Source organism: Anguilla rostrata, chromosome 6 (genome assembly GCF_018555375.3).
Source record: "Anguilla rostrata isolate EN2019 chromosome 6, ASM1855537v3, whole genome shotgun sequence".
Lineage (NCBI taxonomy): Eukaryota > Metazoa > Chordata > Actinopteri > Anguilliformes > Anguillidae > Anguilla > Anguilla rostrata.
Window position 1 is genome coordinate 53,246,193 of NC_057938.1, and position 15,635 is coordinate 53,261,827.

At 46.1% G+C, this 15,635-nt stretch overlaps 2 protein-coding genes across 5 annotated transcripts in view; one reads left to right on the forward strand and one right to left on the reverse strand.

Moving 5' to 3' along the window:
* Window positions 1-2,341, forward strand: part of akap12b (A kinase (PRKA) anchor protein 12b) — a 49,180-nt gene extending 46,839 nt beyond the window's left edge. For both annotated transcript variants that reach the window (XM_064340512.1, XM_064340513.1), the window contains one exon: window positions 48-2,341. The gene's annotated coding sequence lies outside the window, so the exon portion shown is untranslated. The remainder of the gene's footprint in view (window positions 1-47) is intronic.
* Window positions 2,342-3,043: 702 nt separating this feature from the next.
* On the reverse strand, window positions 3,044-15,440 carry zbtb2b (zinc finger and BTB domain containing 2b). 3 transcript variants are annotated; one of them, XR_010330688.1, is made up of 4 exons: window positions 13,332-14,459; window positions 10,320-10,500; window positions 5,569-9,617; window positions 3,044-5,394 (listed from the first exon to the last, which is right to left on the reverse strand). XR_010330688.1 is itself a non-coding variant. In XM_064340515.1 (3 exons), exons 2-3 carry the CDS (start codon window positions 10,490-10,492, stop codon window positions 8,252-8,254), a joined length of 1,539 nt encoding a protein of 512 aa, XP_064196585.1. In that variant the 5' UTR covers window positions 10,493-10,500; window positions 15,079-15,440; the 3' UTR covers window positions 3,044-8,251. The 3 variants fall into 3 exon arrangements, 2 of the variants coding, with proteins under 2 accessions (XP_064196585.1, XP_064196584.1); XM_064340515.1 differs by lacking the exon at window positions 13,332-14,459 and adding an exon at window positions 15,079-15,440 and having other exon boundaries at window positions 3,044-9,617; XM_064340514.1 differs by having other exon boundaries at window positions 3,044-9,617.
* Between the last annotated feature and the right edge of the window lie 195 nt (window positions 15,441-15,635).

Sequence of the window (15,635 nt, forward strand, 5' to 3'; positions counted from 1 at the left end):
GTGAGTGTGATTGTTGTTAAATGGTCACTGTCCCGCTCTTTTCGCAGGTCGAAGCGACGGGACGATCCTCTGCCTGGAAGACGGCGTGTCTGAACAGGAACAGGAAGTCGGAGCGCGCTCTGGCGCACACACTGAGACTGTGCTCTGCCTCTTAAGAGCAAGTGGACTGAAGGACAATTCCAACCCTCTCCTGCAACATTCTGCCCTGTCACGAAATGAAGATGCTCTTGGGACCTCTTCTGGGAGATCCCACCCACCCCCCCAACCCCACACACACACACACACACACGCACACGCGCGTGCGCACGCGGTCCTGCACATCTCTGAAGTCTTCATCAAGCTTGTGATTAATGTGATGTATGTTTTTGTGGTCTTTAGCAACCTCCTATCACCCTTACTGTTACACACAGAAGGTTGTCCTGCAGAGGGCATCTGTGTGTGTGGCCTGAGAACTGGAAGATATAATCTTGTATATTGTATTTATATCTAAAGTAAGTTGTCCACCCCCCCCCCCCCCCTCCCCACACACTCCTCTGTTACCCCTCTCCCATCTCTGTTGTATTTATGTTAATTTTTTAAAGATACTGAAATGCTCCTCACCTCCGTTGAGGATAATTGGAGATAATTTGAGGGTCTTACACAGATTTCACTAACATGGTACAGATACGCATTCATTGACAGTTAATAGTCCAGTACAAAAGAAATAAAAAATAAAAACACAACTAAACATTAAAAGCTATGCATTGTATGAATGATAGCTTCGCTCAAAAGACTGGGCTGATTTCTGACTCAGTTGTGTATTATGTTCAGGGACATCATAGTCAGAATCAGTGGCAACAATTTGGCACAGAAATGCTCAATATGCTATTGACATGGTTAATCACTAGGATTTCAGAGAAAGAGAGCACCAACAAAATATGCGAGTCCTTTTCAATGTTTAAAAATGATGTCTAATGGATATTGCATCTGCCTTTACTGGGGCTTAAAGAGTCAGATTCGTTTTCAACCTTCTGACAAAGACACAAAATGCTGTGTCACTGACACAGAACCAGAAATGTAGCTACCAGCCTACATCAAAAATGACATTTCAGTGTTTGAGCTTCACTGTGTACAGCATGTTTAGAAATTTATCTGGGGGAAAAAAAATTGTGTCAGCAATTCATTTAGCTGTGTGACACATTTCAGCAACGGTTTGTTTCACACACACACACGAAAACACTGCTTTAGAAGGACGTTTAGAGATATTCATGACTCTGGTGCCAAAGTACACTTCTTCCCTCTGCTGGCGACGTCCGGTATACATAAAGCCATTTATCACTGCTCCCGCGCCAGGATGGGTTTTTTGTCAGCAGCGGAGACTCAAAAAGCGAATATATAAAAATAACTGTGTATTTTGTGGATAGTGTGTAAAGTTTAAAAAAATATATATTGTCATTTTCACTTCAGCTATGACAGGGGAGAAGAGCACGGTCTTCCCGAATCGATCGGCTGAACGCCTTTCCCAGTTCCGCGCGCACTCCTGCTAGCTTTGCGCTTCAGTGATGTCACAAAGTATGCTTCTGACGTTGCGCAAGTGAAGGGGGCTGAAACCTGAACACACCTGCGAAGAGAGGTGTGGGTGAATTATTGTGAAGCAGAACATTAAGACCACTGTGATACCGTACCGAGAGGGAGAGAGAGAGAGAGAGCACAGAGACTAGCTGGTGTAATTGTCCAGCCAAATTATTTAAGAGTAGTCTAAGGTTCAGGTCTCCTTACAAGGGTTTTTTTTTTGGTGGTAGGGGTGGGGGCCAGGGAGGGGGCATACATAAACAAGTTTTAGGAGAGCAAACAGGATCCACACCAAATCCAAACGAGATTTCTTTTTACCCCCTCGGTACCCATGTCTGGATGGCGCTGCAAAGTGGCCTACAGGGGGCAGTATTTCTATAACGGTCTATTCCCCGCCCCCCAGGGACCAGCGGACAGCGGCTTTGGTCTGACTAGTCGTTCGCGAGAGAGGCGATGGACAGAATTATGGTTGCTCCTAAGCTCGCTTCACATTCTGAATGTCTAAATCTGTAGCCGTTGCCTTCGTAGCTTCCTTCCTGTTTGGTTTAGACACCCCCCTGGACCTCCTCGGGCTTTTTTATAACACAACCTAAATGTGAAACTGGTAACATTTGTACAAATTGTATACCTATGTACCTTAAATCATATTGTAATAACAACAATAACCATGAGCATAAAAGCGTGTAACAGCAGCATGGACTTAATTCTTTTATATTTTCCAAGCTGTTAATAATATGAATACAAAATCTTGTCTACATTTCAATCAAATAAAGCTAGCCTTGTAAAACCATGTTTGTGATTAAAGTGTATCCATTCTAGAATAGGCAGTGACTGGAAACAATTTCACTATCCACATGAAGAAAGTTCAATGGTGCGAACTGCTACTCCAGGACGCAATTAAGAAAATGCCTGTTGAATTCACCCACTTCCTAGAGCGAGAGAGAGAAAACAGGAAACTCAACTGTTAACTCGCGTTCCTGTCTGGGGAAACCGAAGCAGATAAAATATGGACGTCAAAGACACACACCAAGGGCCCCAAAGATCAAACTCATTTAGATTGATTTGTGCTCTATTCATAACAAAAACTGCTTCACTTGGTTTTCAGCATAGCAGTATCTGAACCGGATGCGAACGAAATACCTCCGCTATTTCCAACCAGAGTTTCCAACACACAAAATTAACTCCATACACGTACAATCTAACCGTCAACGACCTGGACGCACTGGAGACGTTTCTCGACGGATCGCCTGAGCCAATCGGCCCGTTTTGCCTTTCGTTCAAGCTCTCGTGAACATTCAACCCAACGGTCACGGATCGCTCCTATTTGTCCACATTCTCATCTTTACGCAGAACCTTCATCATCTTTACGCAGAACCTTCAAAAGAACAGACACGACCATCATCACCCGGACCGGAGAGTCCGCAAAGTATCAAGTTGGCGTCGCAGAAACGTGGCACCTTCTTTCTGAAAAGAGAAAGAGGCAACGCAGCAGTTCTGCAAAACAATTTTTATTCTTCCATTCTTCACCATCAAAATGAAGGAGACAATTAAGAGACTGCATACATTCCTGAGAACACAGAGTAGAACACAGTAGACGTTTTCACGGTTGCTTTGGGATTGTGCGCAGGGGGGCCGATTCCGTTGCCCTCGGTAACCTGTGTGTAAAAGACCTCAAAACAGAAATGACAAAACTGCTTGCATAAAATACGTTGTTAAAACGACATTTAAGACAGCCGCAGAGCAAATTCACGCGTTTCTTCTTTACCTACGCCGCCGATACTGTAAATAAGACACGGGTCTGTGGACTGCTCAAATTCAGATTTAAACGTGTCGGAAATTTTGATTCTACACTCTTGAAAGCACACTTCAGTAGTAGTCATTTTGCGATGCTTTGAAAAAAAAAAAAACAGCTTAACATTTTCTTAAATAAATAGGTGTCCTTCAATGTAATGCCGAGTTCGGACAGTCCTCATTAGACCCTCTGATTCAGCGATCACATTTCGGGAATGCGTTCAGGCACCGATTTCCGATGAGCACCACGCCTGAAATAGTCTTCCTTCAATAAAACCCGTCTCAGACACCGTGACTGAGACAGTGACAAAGTCCATGTTATTCATCGATAGTATTCTACACAAAACCATCATGCTATACCTGTCAGGTCTACCCAATTATTTTTACAAACAGGAGGACCTCTTATTTGTTTACCATCTACTTTAAAATAAAAAAATAAAATAAAAAAAAACGTTCAGCAAATACCTAAACCGTACATGTACACCTGACCAATGAGAACCTTCAGCAGTTGTTCAATTTTTGTTGTTTTTTTAAACGATGTACATAAAGACTGTAACTATCTTGCTCACATGACCAGACCAACAGCGCCGAAACAGTGAAAACTTGTTTCACCGACAGAAATCTGTACATAATACATCAATAGGCTACAAAAAACTATGGTCAATAAAAAAGTACACTAATATTTGTTCATTAACACAAAGGCCTTGAGTTAAAAAAAACAAAAAACAAATATACATACACCTAGTCTAACGAAGACTCAAATGTTTTCTACATAAAAGCAATTTAGCAATGTACAACCTGTGCAATATAAAATATTTTTTCGTAAATATAGCATTGTATATAAAATTAGAAGGGTATATTAAACACAAAAATAAGGGCTTTAAGAACACCTTCAAGCAAATGATCAATGAATTGGCAGAAGTACATTTTGTTACAGTACTGACAGCTTTGTGTCCTTTGCCATATACATATATATATTTTAAAAAAACATCAGAAAATACCAGAATGCATTCTTACATGCATGAACAACAGCAGTATATAAACGTTCTGGGAAGTGGCACTATAAAAAACCTGTATGTTCGCAAACTTCCCTGTGCTGCACTGAGGCATACGCACAGAATGGCTGCCATGAAGTAACCAGCAGATGGACAGAGCGTGACCACTCTGAAACCCCAGGACTACACTTCCCATGACCCTCTGGTGATAATCAGGAAGAGGTGCAATACAACAGAGTAGCACAGGTCACTTTTACTTGTCGAGTAAGCACAACAACCATGTAAACCACTTATTCCCCCAAAGAGTTCAAATTTCTGCTACCAAGTCAACCAAATGCAGTTATTTTGTTTCAGATTTCAGGGTTTTAATTAATTTTGTCAAAGGACTGTGTTTTTTGGACCAACTGACTGGCGGTTTAAACCTAAAGTTAAAGGGATAACTCACTTTCTGGGGTTTTTTTTTTGTTTGTTTGGCGTATCATTTCAATTTTGGTGCATTCACAGAAGCTTCCGACATTAAATTTATTATTTTATATTGACAGGGACAATGCACATAAATAACATCTCTGCAAATGTGCCACAGGTAGCCAAGGAGGCTAGTTTTAATCAGTAGTCCCTGGGCTACATACCTTTTAGACTAGCATTTACAATGAGCTGGTACTGGGGCTATTCACAGACACATGGTCTGAAGCAGGAAGACAACACTTCAAATCCGTCTTGCGCTGCAGTAGTATGACATTACGAGGCACGTGTGCACTTTTATCTGATTATTCTTCCAGAAACGACATTTAATCTTATTTTTTCGGTTGTGCCCGTTTGCTACGGTGCGTGTAACCTGAGAGTGCGACGCTCAAGAAAAGCCGCGGCGTGGCTTCCAATGTCAACATCGCTATGCGGGTCGCTGGCGAAGAACGCGCACCGTTTGGAGAGGCGAGAAGGAAGGAAGTGACCGACAGAATATAAAAACAAATTTTTTAAAAATGCTTATTGTTGTGAATACGGTAAACGCCATGAAAATTAATCTAATCCAGTGGTCTCCAACCCTGGTCCTGGAGAGCTACAGGGTCTGCTGGTCTTCATAGTGACTCTGCACTTCATGAATCAATTGGAGCAGTTGATTACACAGTTAACTCAACTCCACCTGGTGTCTTGGGTCTCAACTGGGTGCTGATTTTAAGGTGAAAACAAAAACCAGCAGACCCTGTAGCTCTCCAGGACCAGGGTTGGAGACAACTGACCTAATCTATTCGGTTCAGATGTACAGCGTCTGGGAAACAGAAAATTGCAATACATGCTTATTTTGGAGTCACCTGAAGTGTATTTTCTTGCTTAAGATCACCAATGCCCCTACACCAGACACTGCGAAGGCGACTGGGTTGCCAGAAACTTCTGCAAGTATCCAAAATGTACTTCACTGAACATAAACACTGTCTTGGGCCAATCAAACACATATAATGAAAACAGTAATACCATCAAAAATCCCCAGGAAGAGAATGATCCCTTTACAATAAAAAGATCCTTCAGCCAGAAATGAACTGCTATGCGCAGAGTAATTCAAGCTCAGATAAAGTTCAGTCATGGGGCTGAGTTTTCCCCATAAGTTGACATTTTTGACCACCGAACACTGAAAAACACAAATTTAGGCACTTTCCAATTCCCGTTTTATGTTTCCTTAACTGCAAGCTACATTGTTGACCCGACACTATCCCCTCAGCCACAGCCATTTCATATCATAACACAGTATAAGGCACAAGCCACAGTTCTGCTACGTATTGCCAAATGATGCTCATATCAGCGGTTTTCAAATGTACGATACCCCCTCTCTTACGACCTGAAGTGATGCAGGCAGTCACAGAATTTATACAGCACTCAATACGAACTGAGCTTGGCAGACATTCTGCCACCACCGAGCACAGGCGGACTAAGATGAACGCGATAGGCTAACTGGAAGTCGGACGCAAACTCTTGTCACCATGGCGATTCAAATCGGGTTGCTCTGGTTAGGCAGGTCTCCGTTAGTTTGGCCAGGCAAAGCCTGTTCGGACAAGGGCAAAGTGAATGGACTTTTTTTTTTTCCATTTTATTTACGGAAACAATAAAAGTATTTGGTGACAACTTAAGATGGGGGCAAGGGAAGGTGTGGGGGTTCGTAATAAAAAGAGCGGCGGGGGGAATTTAGACTGCGGGGCCGGATTTAAAACCGAACCTCAGCTCGCCTCCCAGCCAGCGCAAACGTCGGGAGCTCATTTTCGGCCCAAGCCCCAAGCAAGCGTGGGCATGACGGTAACCGCGGTAACGAGCGCAACAAGACCGGACGCCCTTCGTTCACGGCCCTGGCTTCGCTTCCTGTTCTGCCCCCCCCCCCCACAGGGCGGGCGGCGCCACAACTCGCCGTTGGGCTGCAGAGGGAAGTAAAACCAACCAACCGACCGCTTGACAGCACGGCGTCTTATTACGCCTGCAAAACCTTGCAATGCCACCGAGTTAAACAAAAAATAAAAAAATAAGCAAAAATATCTAGCATTTACTGAAACCGTAAGGAAGTAATCTTCTGGATTTAGAAAATGGTGGGATGAGATCCCCCCGTATTGATGCAGTGCAATCAGAACATTTTGAGCTATTTGCTGTTGGTTTTTGTCACGGTTCATCCGTCATCCGATAAAAGACATCGAACTGGAGGGTGAGGGAAGTTGAGTGAGAGGCTTCCGTTGGCTTCGTTTTGGAGGGCGCGTTTCGTCGTATTCTCCAAAAGTCCTTGTTTAAGCAGGTCGTGCGCATCCGAACCCGGGAATTTCACAGTGCCAGAGAAGCGTACAATAACTCAGCTTCGGGGTCTCAAGTTCCCCGCAAACGCTGAACTGACACATAGGATTTTCAAGTGAACTTCATTTTCTTTCCCTGAAATCTGCGCCGAACTCACGGTATGAATGAAACGTATTAAGACTCGTACGACCGGACACACTGACAGTAAGTACGCTCGGTCTCCACCGGACAGTAAACCGCACCGACGACAGAAGTAACAACCTGGCTTCTTAGACGCAAGTGAATGAAAACTTCTACACGTGCTATTTAACAAAAGGTGAGAGAACGTATGTGTGTGTCTGTCTGTGTGTGTGTGTGTATGTGTGCATGTTTACATGTATGTGTGTATGTGTGTGCACGTGTGCATGAGTTTGTTTGTGTGAGTGCGTGCATGTGTGTTTCTGTCTGTGTGTGTGCGTACGTGTGTGTGCATGTGTTTGTGTGTGTGCTTGTGTGTTTGCGCATGTGTGTGCGCTCGTGTGTGTGTGTGTGTGTGTGTGTGTGTGTAAACCCTGATACTGAAAGTAAACAAGTCCACATATAGGCCACACAGGCCACACGTCAGCCTACAGACCGACAGCCAGAGCAGTTCCACATAATGCAGGGCGATGACTTACTCCATGTACTCATTTACACACTCAGCCATGGAATACGCTATGAGGAGTCAAACACACTCTCCCTACACAACACTCAGCATTGCACCGGTAACTGGTCACCCAGGCCACGCACCAGTCAGCCAAAAAGGTTGGGAGGTCACGAGATATGCAGTAACATGTACGTTAACGCTGGTTCACACACAGACACACACACACACACTGATATCTGACCGGTCAAAAACGTTTGACGAGGGATGTTTTTTTGTCCGACGAGGAGGAAGAGTTCAATTCACGTGAGCCTTGCGCTAAAATCCCTATTCCAGTTCCTGAGGGCAAATTAAACTGTGAAGACAGAAAAACCAGAAAAAAAAAAAGTTGTTTTTTTTTTTTTTTTTTTTCTTTTCAATACGAAAAATTTTCACTAAATCCTTAGAATATCTACTGACCATAATTTAAAAAGTACAAAAGAACAAAAACAAAAAAAAAAAACCTAAAAAGTACACGAGTTGGCGGCTGCTATTCGACTAGGATCTCCTCAGTCTTAATGGACGTGAGCAGGGGCCCGGCGCTGGAGGAGTCCCTGGACCCCTCGTCCTTGGGCAGCTCGTCGCCCTGCAGGGCGGCGGCCTGGGCGAAGCACAGGTGCTTGATGACCTCGTTGGGGCTGGAGAAGGTCATCTCGCACACGTTGCACTTGTACGGCCGGCCGGAGGCCAGGAAGAGCGCCTCCATCTGCGAGCTGTCCTCGCTGGAGCACAGCTCCATGCTCTGCTTGTCCACCATGGTGTAGGACTCGGCGCTCTGGTTGAGGCAGACGTGGCGGGCGGCCTGGTTGGCGCGGCAGAAGCTCTTGCCGCAGGCGCTGCACTTGAAGGGCTTGCCCGTGTGGATGTACATGTGCTCGCGCCAGTGGCTCTTCTGGATGAACTTGCGGCCGCAGGTGGAGCACTCGTACTTGCGCCGCTTCACCTCGCGCTCCAGGTCGGCCGTCTCCAGGTTGTCGATGTCGGCGATGTCGGAGGGCGGCGGCGTCTCCGCCTGGGACTGCGGCCCGTCCGCCCGCGGCGAGTCGGTGGCGGCCTGCTGCTCGCTGTCGCTGGCCGGGTCGACCACGCCCACGTGCGAGGGGGGCTGCTCCTCCGTCGTCATGGTCGTCATGGTCGCCGCGGTTACCGAGGTCTCGGGGGCGGGGCCCGTCTCCATGGGCGTGACGCCCAGGCTGGCCTCGGGCAGCAGGGCCTGGGCGTGGTGGAGCAGGTGCTCGCGCAGCGCGCCGCGCTGGCCGAAGCGGCTGCCGCACATGTGGCAGGTGTAGTGCTTGCGGAAGGACGAGTTCCGCTTCATGATGCTGGGCTTGACGTGCAGGATGGTGGTGGCGGCCGGCGGGTCGTCCCCGGGCGCGTCCGGGCCGGGGCCGGGGCCGGGCTCCTCCCCGGCCAGCGGGAAGCCGCTGGTGGAGGGCTCGGCCTCGAAGAGCGACTGCGCCGGTTTGGGCTCGCCGGTGGCGCCGGAGCCGACCCCGAACTTGCCGTCCGACAGGTCGAAGGACGGGGACGGCTGCCGGCGGCCCGACAGCCGGCTAATGGCCGCCGTGGTGGTGGTGGCGGTGGCGGTGGCGGTGGTGGTCGCCCCCTGCTGGTCGGCGATCTGGATGCCGTACAGGGAGGTGGACAGCGGGAGGCTCTGCTCCGGGTGCGAGAAGGAGGCCTGGGTGGCCAGGCTGGCCTCCTGCAGCAGGGGGTAGGCGTGCAGGAACTTGACGCCCTGCTCCAGGCGCAGCGGGTCGATGAGCTGGGGCGCCAGCTTGCCCGTGTACATCAGGTTCAGGAGGTAGCTGAAGATGTCCGGCTGGATGTCCCCCGGTTTCAGTCGCACGCAGTCGCTGGAAAGGGAACGGAGACGCACCTTAAAAACCGCTCTCGCTCGCTCACACACACACACACACACAGAGAGGAAAGAGGGGGTCTGCAGCCAATCATGTACAGTGATTTTCTCCCACTCTAATGTATGACTTATCCATAAAGAAACAGAAAATAAGTAAATGTCACTGATCAGACCAAGAGGTTATGAACCCACAGCCAGAGTGCATTACGTAGGCCTCATCCACAACTCTAACTCTACAGCTAGTAGTAGTTTACACGCATCGCAGCCAGACTGCATTACATAGTGTGAATTTTCAAAGTTCGCCATTACCCATGTTTTGTGGCGGTTTATTTCCTCCATTTCAAGCAGCCAATCGCAAAGGCCCGAACCTCCCTGCGGATTGGCCGACAGTTTGAAAGCCAGCGGACTAACACAGCGCCCAGAAGGTACCAGATACCAATTTACCAAGACGTTGCATTACATTCCAGGTATTTAGCAGACACTGTTATCGAGAGTGACTTACACAACTTTATTTAAATTATTATTATTTTTTTTTGTTTTACATAGTATCCATTTACACTGCTGTATATATACTGAAGCAATTCAGTATATACAAGCTAAACAGAGCCACTTGACTTGCTGTACCTCACTTGTCAGATTTTCGGGTGGCGTATTTTAAGGGGGGGGGGGGGGGTGAGGAGGAGGAGGACGCCTGCGCTACCTGTCCTGGTGTATGAAGAGCATTCTGAAGTAGTTGGAGAAGGCGGCGAGGACGGCCTTGTGCGCCTTGAAGAAGACGTCCCCGATGGCCACCGTGCAATCGCACAGGAACCCGAACTCCCTCTGAGCGTTGAGCTGCTGCAGGAGGATAAGGCCATGGTTGGACAGCTCCATTCTTCCGCCTACACACAAAAAAAGCCAGAGACGAGAGAGACTCAGCTTCCTGCCAGGGCCGGGGCTCAGAACGCAACCGAAAAACAGACTTTGGGTGGGTGGGGGGGGGGATGAGGATGGGGGGGGGGGGCGTCGCGGTGGGGAGGAGGGGTTGAACCGCCGCGAATGGAGAAGAAACATAAGAGCCTCCATGTTGGCACCGCTACAGAGCACGTGCGGTACGTGCGTAGGCTTTCTCCACCAAACGGACCGCTGTTAACACCAAAGGGATGCACACATCCACCAGTACTGCGGGCAAGGAAACAGGCCTGCTAGGAGGGTACTTGTGGAAATAAAAACAGCCTATATCACATGCATACTCTCTCTGTACTTACTTTAACTCTCACTCCCAAATTATACTCTACAAATACCCTGAGACTCAAGGGAGCTGAATTTTTGCTACTGCTGCTGCTGCTACTGCTAGTACTACTACTACTACTAATAATTTAATAATAATATCAACGCTAGATTGGTTACAAAGACAATTCTGAAGGACCCTAGTCAGTGATGATAGCTTCACTTAGTGCCTTAACTAATAATGGATAAGCAGCCTATTTACCAGAGAGATAGTGGAGGGGACTGTTTTGTACTGACTAGGATTTGGAATTAATTTCACCACCTAATGTCATAAGACATAGAAAGACTGTAAATAAAGCCTGTAATGTGGGTTAAACGCCTGCACTGGTTCTTTTGTGCCTTTATACATTTCATGCGTGAGTCATTCCTCCCAGGGGACTGATGGGCCTTCATTAATCGAGTTGTTTTTGGCTTATAAGTAAAAAAAACTAAAACAAAACAAAAAAGGTCGTTAAGCTGTAGCACATTTCCAGCATGCTCTCTCTATTCCCAAAGTGTTTGAGACATTCTTTACCAAAACAGGGGGGGAAAAGGACATATTTAACCAGCTTCTGCATCCAGGCAGTATGGCCTTCTCTGCAAGATTCAGAAGACTTGACTGAACACAGAAAGACAAAAAAAAAAAAAAAATCAAACACAAAGTCTTGGAGTGGTGCATTTCTTAATCTTGCGCACTTTCGGAAAACTGTGACACCAGGAGAGTAGCCAACCTGCCTAGCAGCAGTGCTGAAAGGCCGTGTTCAAGCTATGGGGCGAATAAACCTTAAACCTGCACGCTTGCTGGGGGCAGCGCCATTGTGCAGAGCGCACTGTGAGCCTCTGGTTTACGTATCATAAGTTTGTTGTTTTCCGGCTGTCTGTGGGCCCCAGCTACCATTGTTTCGCTTGGGGATAAATAAAACGGGACGTTGCGCTGCGCTGTGTTGCACCCCTGCTCGCCAGCTTAAGACAGGACCCGGGTTTTAGGTGTAGTCCTGTCATGCCCCGCACCCCCCGCCTATCCCCCCGCCCCCCGCACCCCCGACCCCTCGGCATGTCCTTACGGCTCCTAGTCGTTAGCGTCGCGCTCAGAGAAGCTAGCCGAGCGTCGGACGCCGCTGACCCTTAATTCTGCTCTAAAGGTCACGGCAGGGCCAGCGGCTCCGGGAATCACATGACGCGCGTTACGTATACATTCTTGAGGCAGCGCGGAGCTCGACCAATGGGGACGAGGGGGGTGGGGGGGTAAACGCCGCGTCTCCCTCGTCACGTGCAATTACTGACACCCCCCAGGGGCGTTTTATGCAAACAATGCTAGCAGTTTGAGATTGCCAAGTGTGTGTGTTGCTAATTCACTCCAGTCAAACAGTGCTGTCACTTAACTAACTTTTGAGTCCATTCAAATCTCAGAGACTAGGCCCAAGTGGCAACCAGCTATTCCAACGGTGACAGCAACATCTAAGCAATCTGAAGTACAAACGCTTTGGTGTGTGTTTTTCTAAATTGCAATGCTTAAAGTGAATGAGCTCTCGAGTTTACCTCTTTAAATTAGAGGCATTTAAACCAGCAGTTTGATTCTTATAAATTAAAATCAAAGTAAGAGATTTTAAAAAAACAAAACAATGACAGACTGCCAAAATTAGGCCAAAAGCCAGTGTAACAATCATTTATGGTGAAAATGACTACTATTCCTACTTCTCTGGTTACATATTCAGAATGAATGGATTTAATTTCAATATAAACACTGAAAGTACTTCAGATTCGGGTTAGAAATCTACATTTAAATAGACCTATATATAAATATATATACACATAACTGCCCCTTTCACAATTCAGCCATTCACAAACCCAGGCATAATCCAGAATTGTTGATAACTAAAACATTTCACAAAATAACATACATTTCTCCAACACAACTGCGCCTATTAAATAAACAAGAGGGTAGTTAACTTAGCAACTGTAGTTAATAAAATAAAACCGTGTGTGTTGAAATATGTGTGTAAGAAAGCACCGCCCCTAACGCAGACACGTGGACCGGACAGATCTCCCGCAGAGTAAAACCACTTCCGCAGTGCGCTTTCCTCACAAACAAAAAATAACCCCTCCAAAAGGCGATACATATATGCCTTCGCTTGTGTACACGCTTTGCCCCCAACCGCGCCACATACACACACACATGCGGCAGATATATCGCGATTTACTTTCTAATTGTTTTTACATCAGAACTTGCACGATCCGCCGACCAAACAGCAGAGGGTCAAATCTTCGCATCTGTTCTTCCGATGTCTGAAAGCAATGTGAAGCTAAAATAAACGGAGCCTCGTGAAACGGACACACAGGGGGAAGGGGGTGGTCACCGAACGTATTTTTAAACTTCAAAAGTGATCTAAATATTGAAGGCGAATTAAAATAATTATCGGTGCGCAAACCCGTTCAACGGAGAACGTGGTGCGTCTAAGCCTACCTTTCGTGCTCCTCGCGATTTTGTGGAGTTTGTTGTGTTGTTTGTTACCGGGGACTTGTCCGTTGGGCTCGCAGCTGCTCTGTTCCTCTAAAACGCAGCATTGGCGGCGATGGTCGTCGGTGTTTTCCGGTCGGGTTACGTTACAATCACATGACTGTCTAAAAGCACTTAAAAAACAGCAGTTGTAAAGCCCAGCGTTGGGGACATTTGGCTAATTCCTCCCCGCGCATACTGGAGCGCAGTGTGTCACCGTGAAGCAGAATTGTTATCTAGCCTGTGTTTACAGTAAGCAAAAGGGTTACTATCACAGTGGGCGAGCACTGTATGTTAATTTATTTAATCTTTTGGTTTGTAAAAATATAAACCGATTTAGAAGGAAAGCAGCCGTAGGTCATTTGCCCACCCAACCCCCCACAAACCGATAACGTATTAGGGGTCTTTGTAGCTAACGTTTGCTAGCTCGCCGTTGCATTTGCATTGGTTGTTACTCGCTAGTTATATAGCAAGCACGCAAGTTGTAAACAAACTACTGTGACTATCTGGACAGCGAGATACCAATAGCCACTGAAATACATCATAGTAATCAATAGAATTATTAAAGGGGTCTACTGTGACGTACCTCAATTACATTTTAAGTAGTTTCACAGTAGTCGCCCATTATATTATCATTTAAATGTTTTATTTAGGAAATATTTTGAATTTTAAAATGAATTAATTTGATTGTTATCAGACCGGTGAACCAATGCGAACATTCCAATCAATTAGCTAGCTAGCGGAGACTTAATACAGTTTTACTTTGTAGTATTTGAAGCGTTTTTGCCCGTGTTCTTACTTTAGATTAGTTGGTTACGAAATTTACACATAGCTAACGCTGCTAGCTCGCGACATGTCTGCGCACCCTCGCCGACTATTAAGCGCCTGAAGAACTAGCGGGCTATATATCTGTCCTGGACTAAATGCGAATTCTTCAGAATTGCCTCGCAAAATAAATAAATAAGTGCAACAATATAAACAAATAAATGACATTATATACATTTAGAATTTTAGAAAAAGACTGCTTGCAATTGGTTTAAGCGGGCGCATTACCTGAAATACATGGAAATTCATATGATGCCGTATTACATTTAAATATGACGGATATAGAACAACAGTAACACGGAAAATGTATCTTATGGTATGCATATATTTACACATATAGGCTACTTCGATATAATATAATGATGTCATAAAGTAGCGTGATATCTGCATATAATTAGCATTGCTTTAAGTAGCCTACAACATGAAGTGTGACGCCTGTGAAACGTGTGCGGATAGAACGAAGTATAGCCTACTTAATTGTCTTAATTTCCTTGGGCACTTTTTCGTGTTACGTTGTAAAATGCTTTCTGCAAACAGCCGTTACAGATCCAGTGAGTCGAGTCAGTGAATAACGTGGAATGTCATCAAATGACCGTGCTACTTGTCAAAAGTCAAAATAGTAAATATTGTGTAATGGCATTATGAACGAGAAATTGAAATAACAGTTTCTGCGAGAAAACAGAAAGATAAACAAACGAAAAACATAAAAAATAATCCACTGTAGGCTACGAGTTAGATGGCAGTGTCTGGCGTTCGCACGTCTCAGGTTGCAGGTGATCCAGCACCTCTGGATTAAACGGGCAGGAAATTCCCTAAAAAGCCCTCACGTAGCAGTCTACAGTGGTCTTTTCTGGAAGTGGAGTGTGGCTGACTGAAGGGTAATGCTTACCTGACCTGTAGGCCAAGGGCCGTTAATGGTGACTTTGAACGAGCCACTTTGTCAAAAGAGGCGGCGTCTGGCACACAATTTCACTGTTTGGTTTCGCAGCCATTGAGCCTTTGAGCTTGAGAACCCATTTGCTGGCATACCCTAGGCCCCTTCCAACAAATAGATAAAATTTTAAAAATCACGGGGCTGTTTTTATTTTAGCAAACAATAAGATAAAATGTGCATGCAAATCATAGGTGGTGACCTGAAACCTGGTTCAGCATAGTACCACTGTATTGGGGTTTGATGCACTTCAAACAAACAAAAAAATAAAAAAAAGACCTCAAGCAAGTTTTCTCTCAGGACATATTTGTTTGACATTACATCCCCTGCCCCTCCCCTGCAGGGTTGCACTTCCTGGTTGCATGTCCTGTCTCCCCCCTCCCCTCCCCCTCCCCCTCCCCCTCCCCCCTACCCCTCCCCCAATGGTGACACAAATTTCCCACAGTGGTCAAAGCAGCAGAGCCATCAGGCTGAAGACTGAGCGCCTCAAACTGCACCTTAAGGTACCTCAACCC

Coding starts and splice junctions, on each gene's coding strand:
- zbtb2b (XM_064340515.1), bottom strand. CDS start 10,492: ATGGAGCTGTCCAACCATGGCCTTATCCTCCTGCAGCAGCTCAACGCT. Junction 9,618..10,319: donor CTCTTCATACACCAGGACAG/GTAGCGCAGGCG, acceptor TTCCCTTTCCAG/CGACTGCGTGCGACTGAAAC.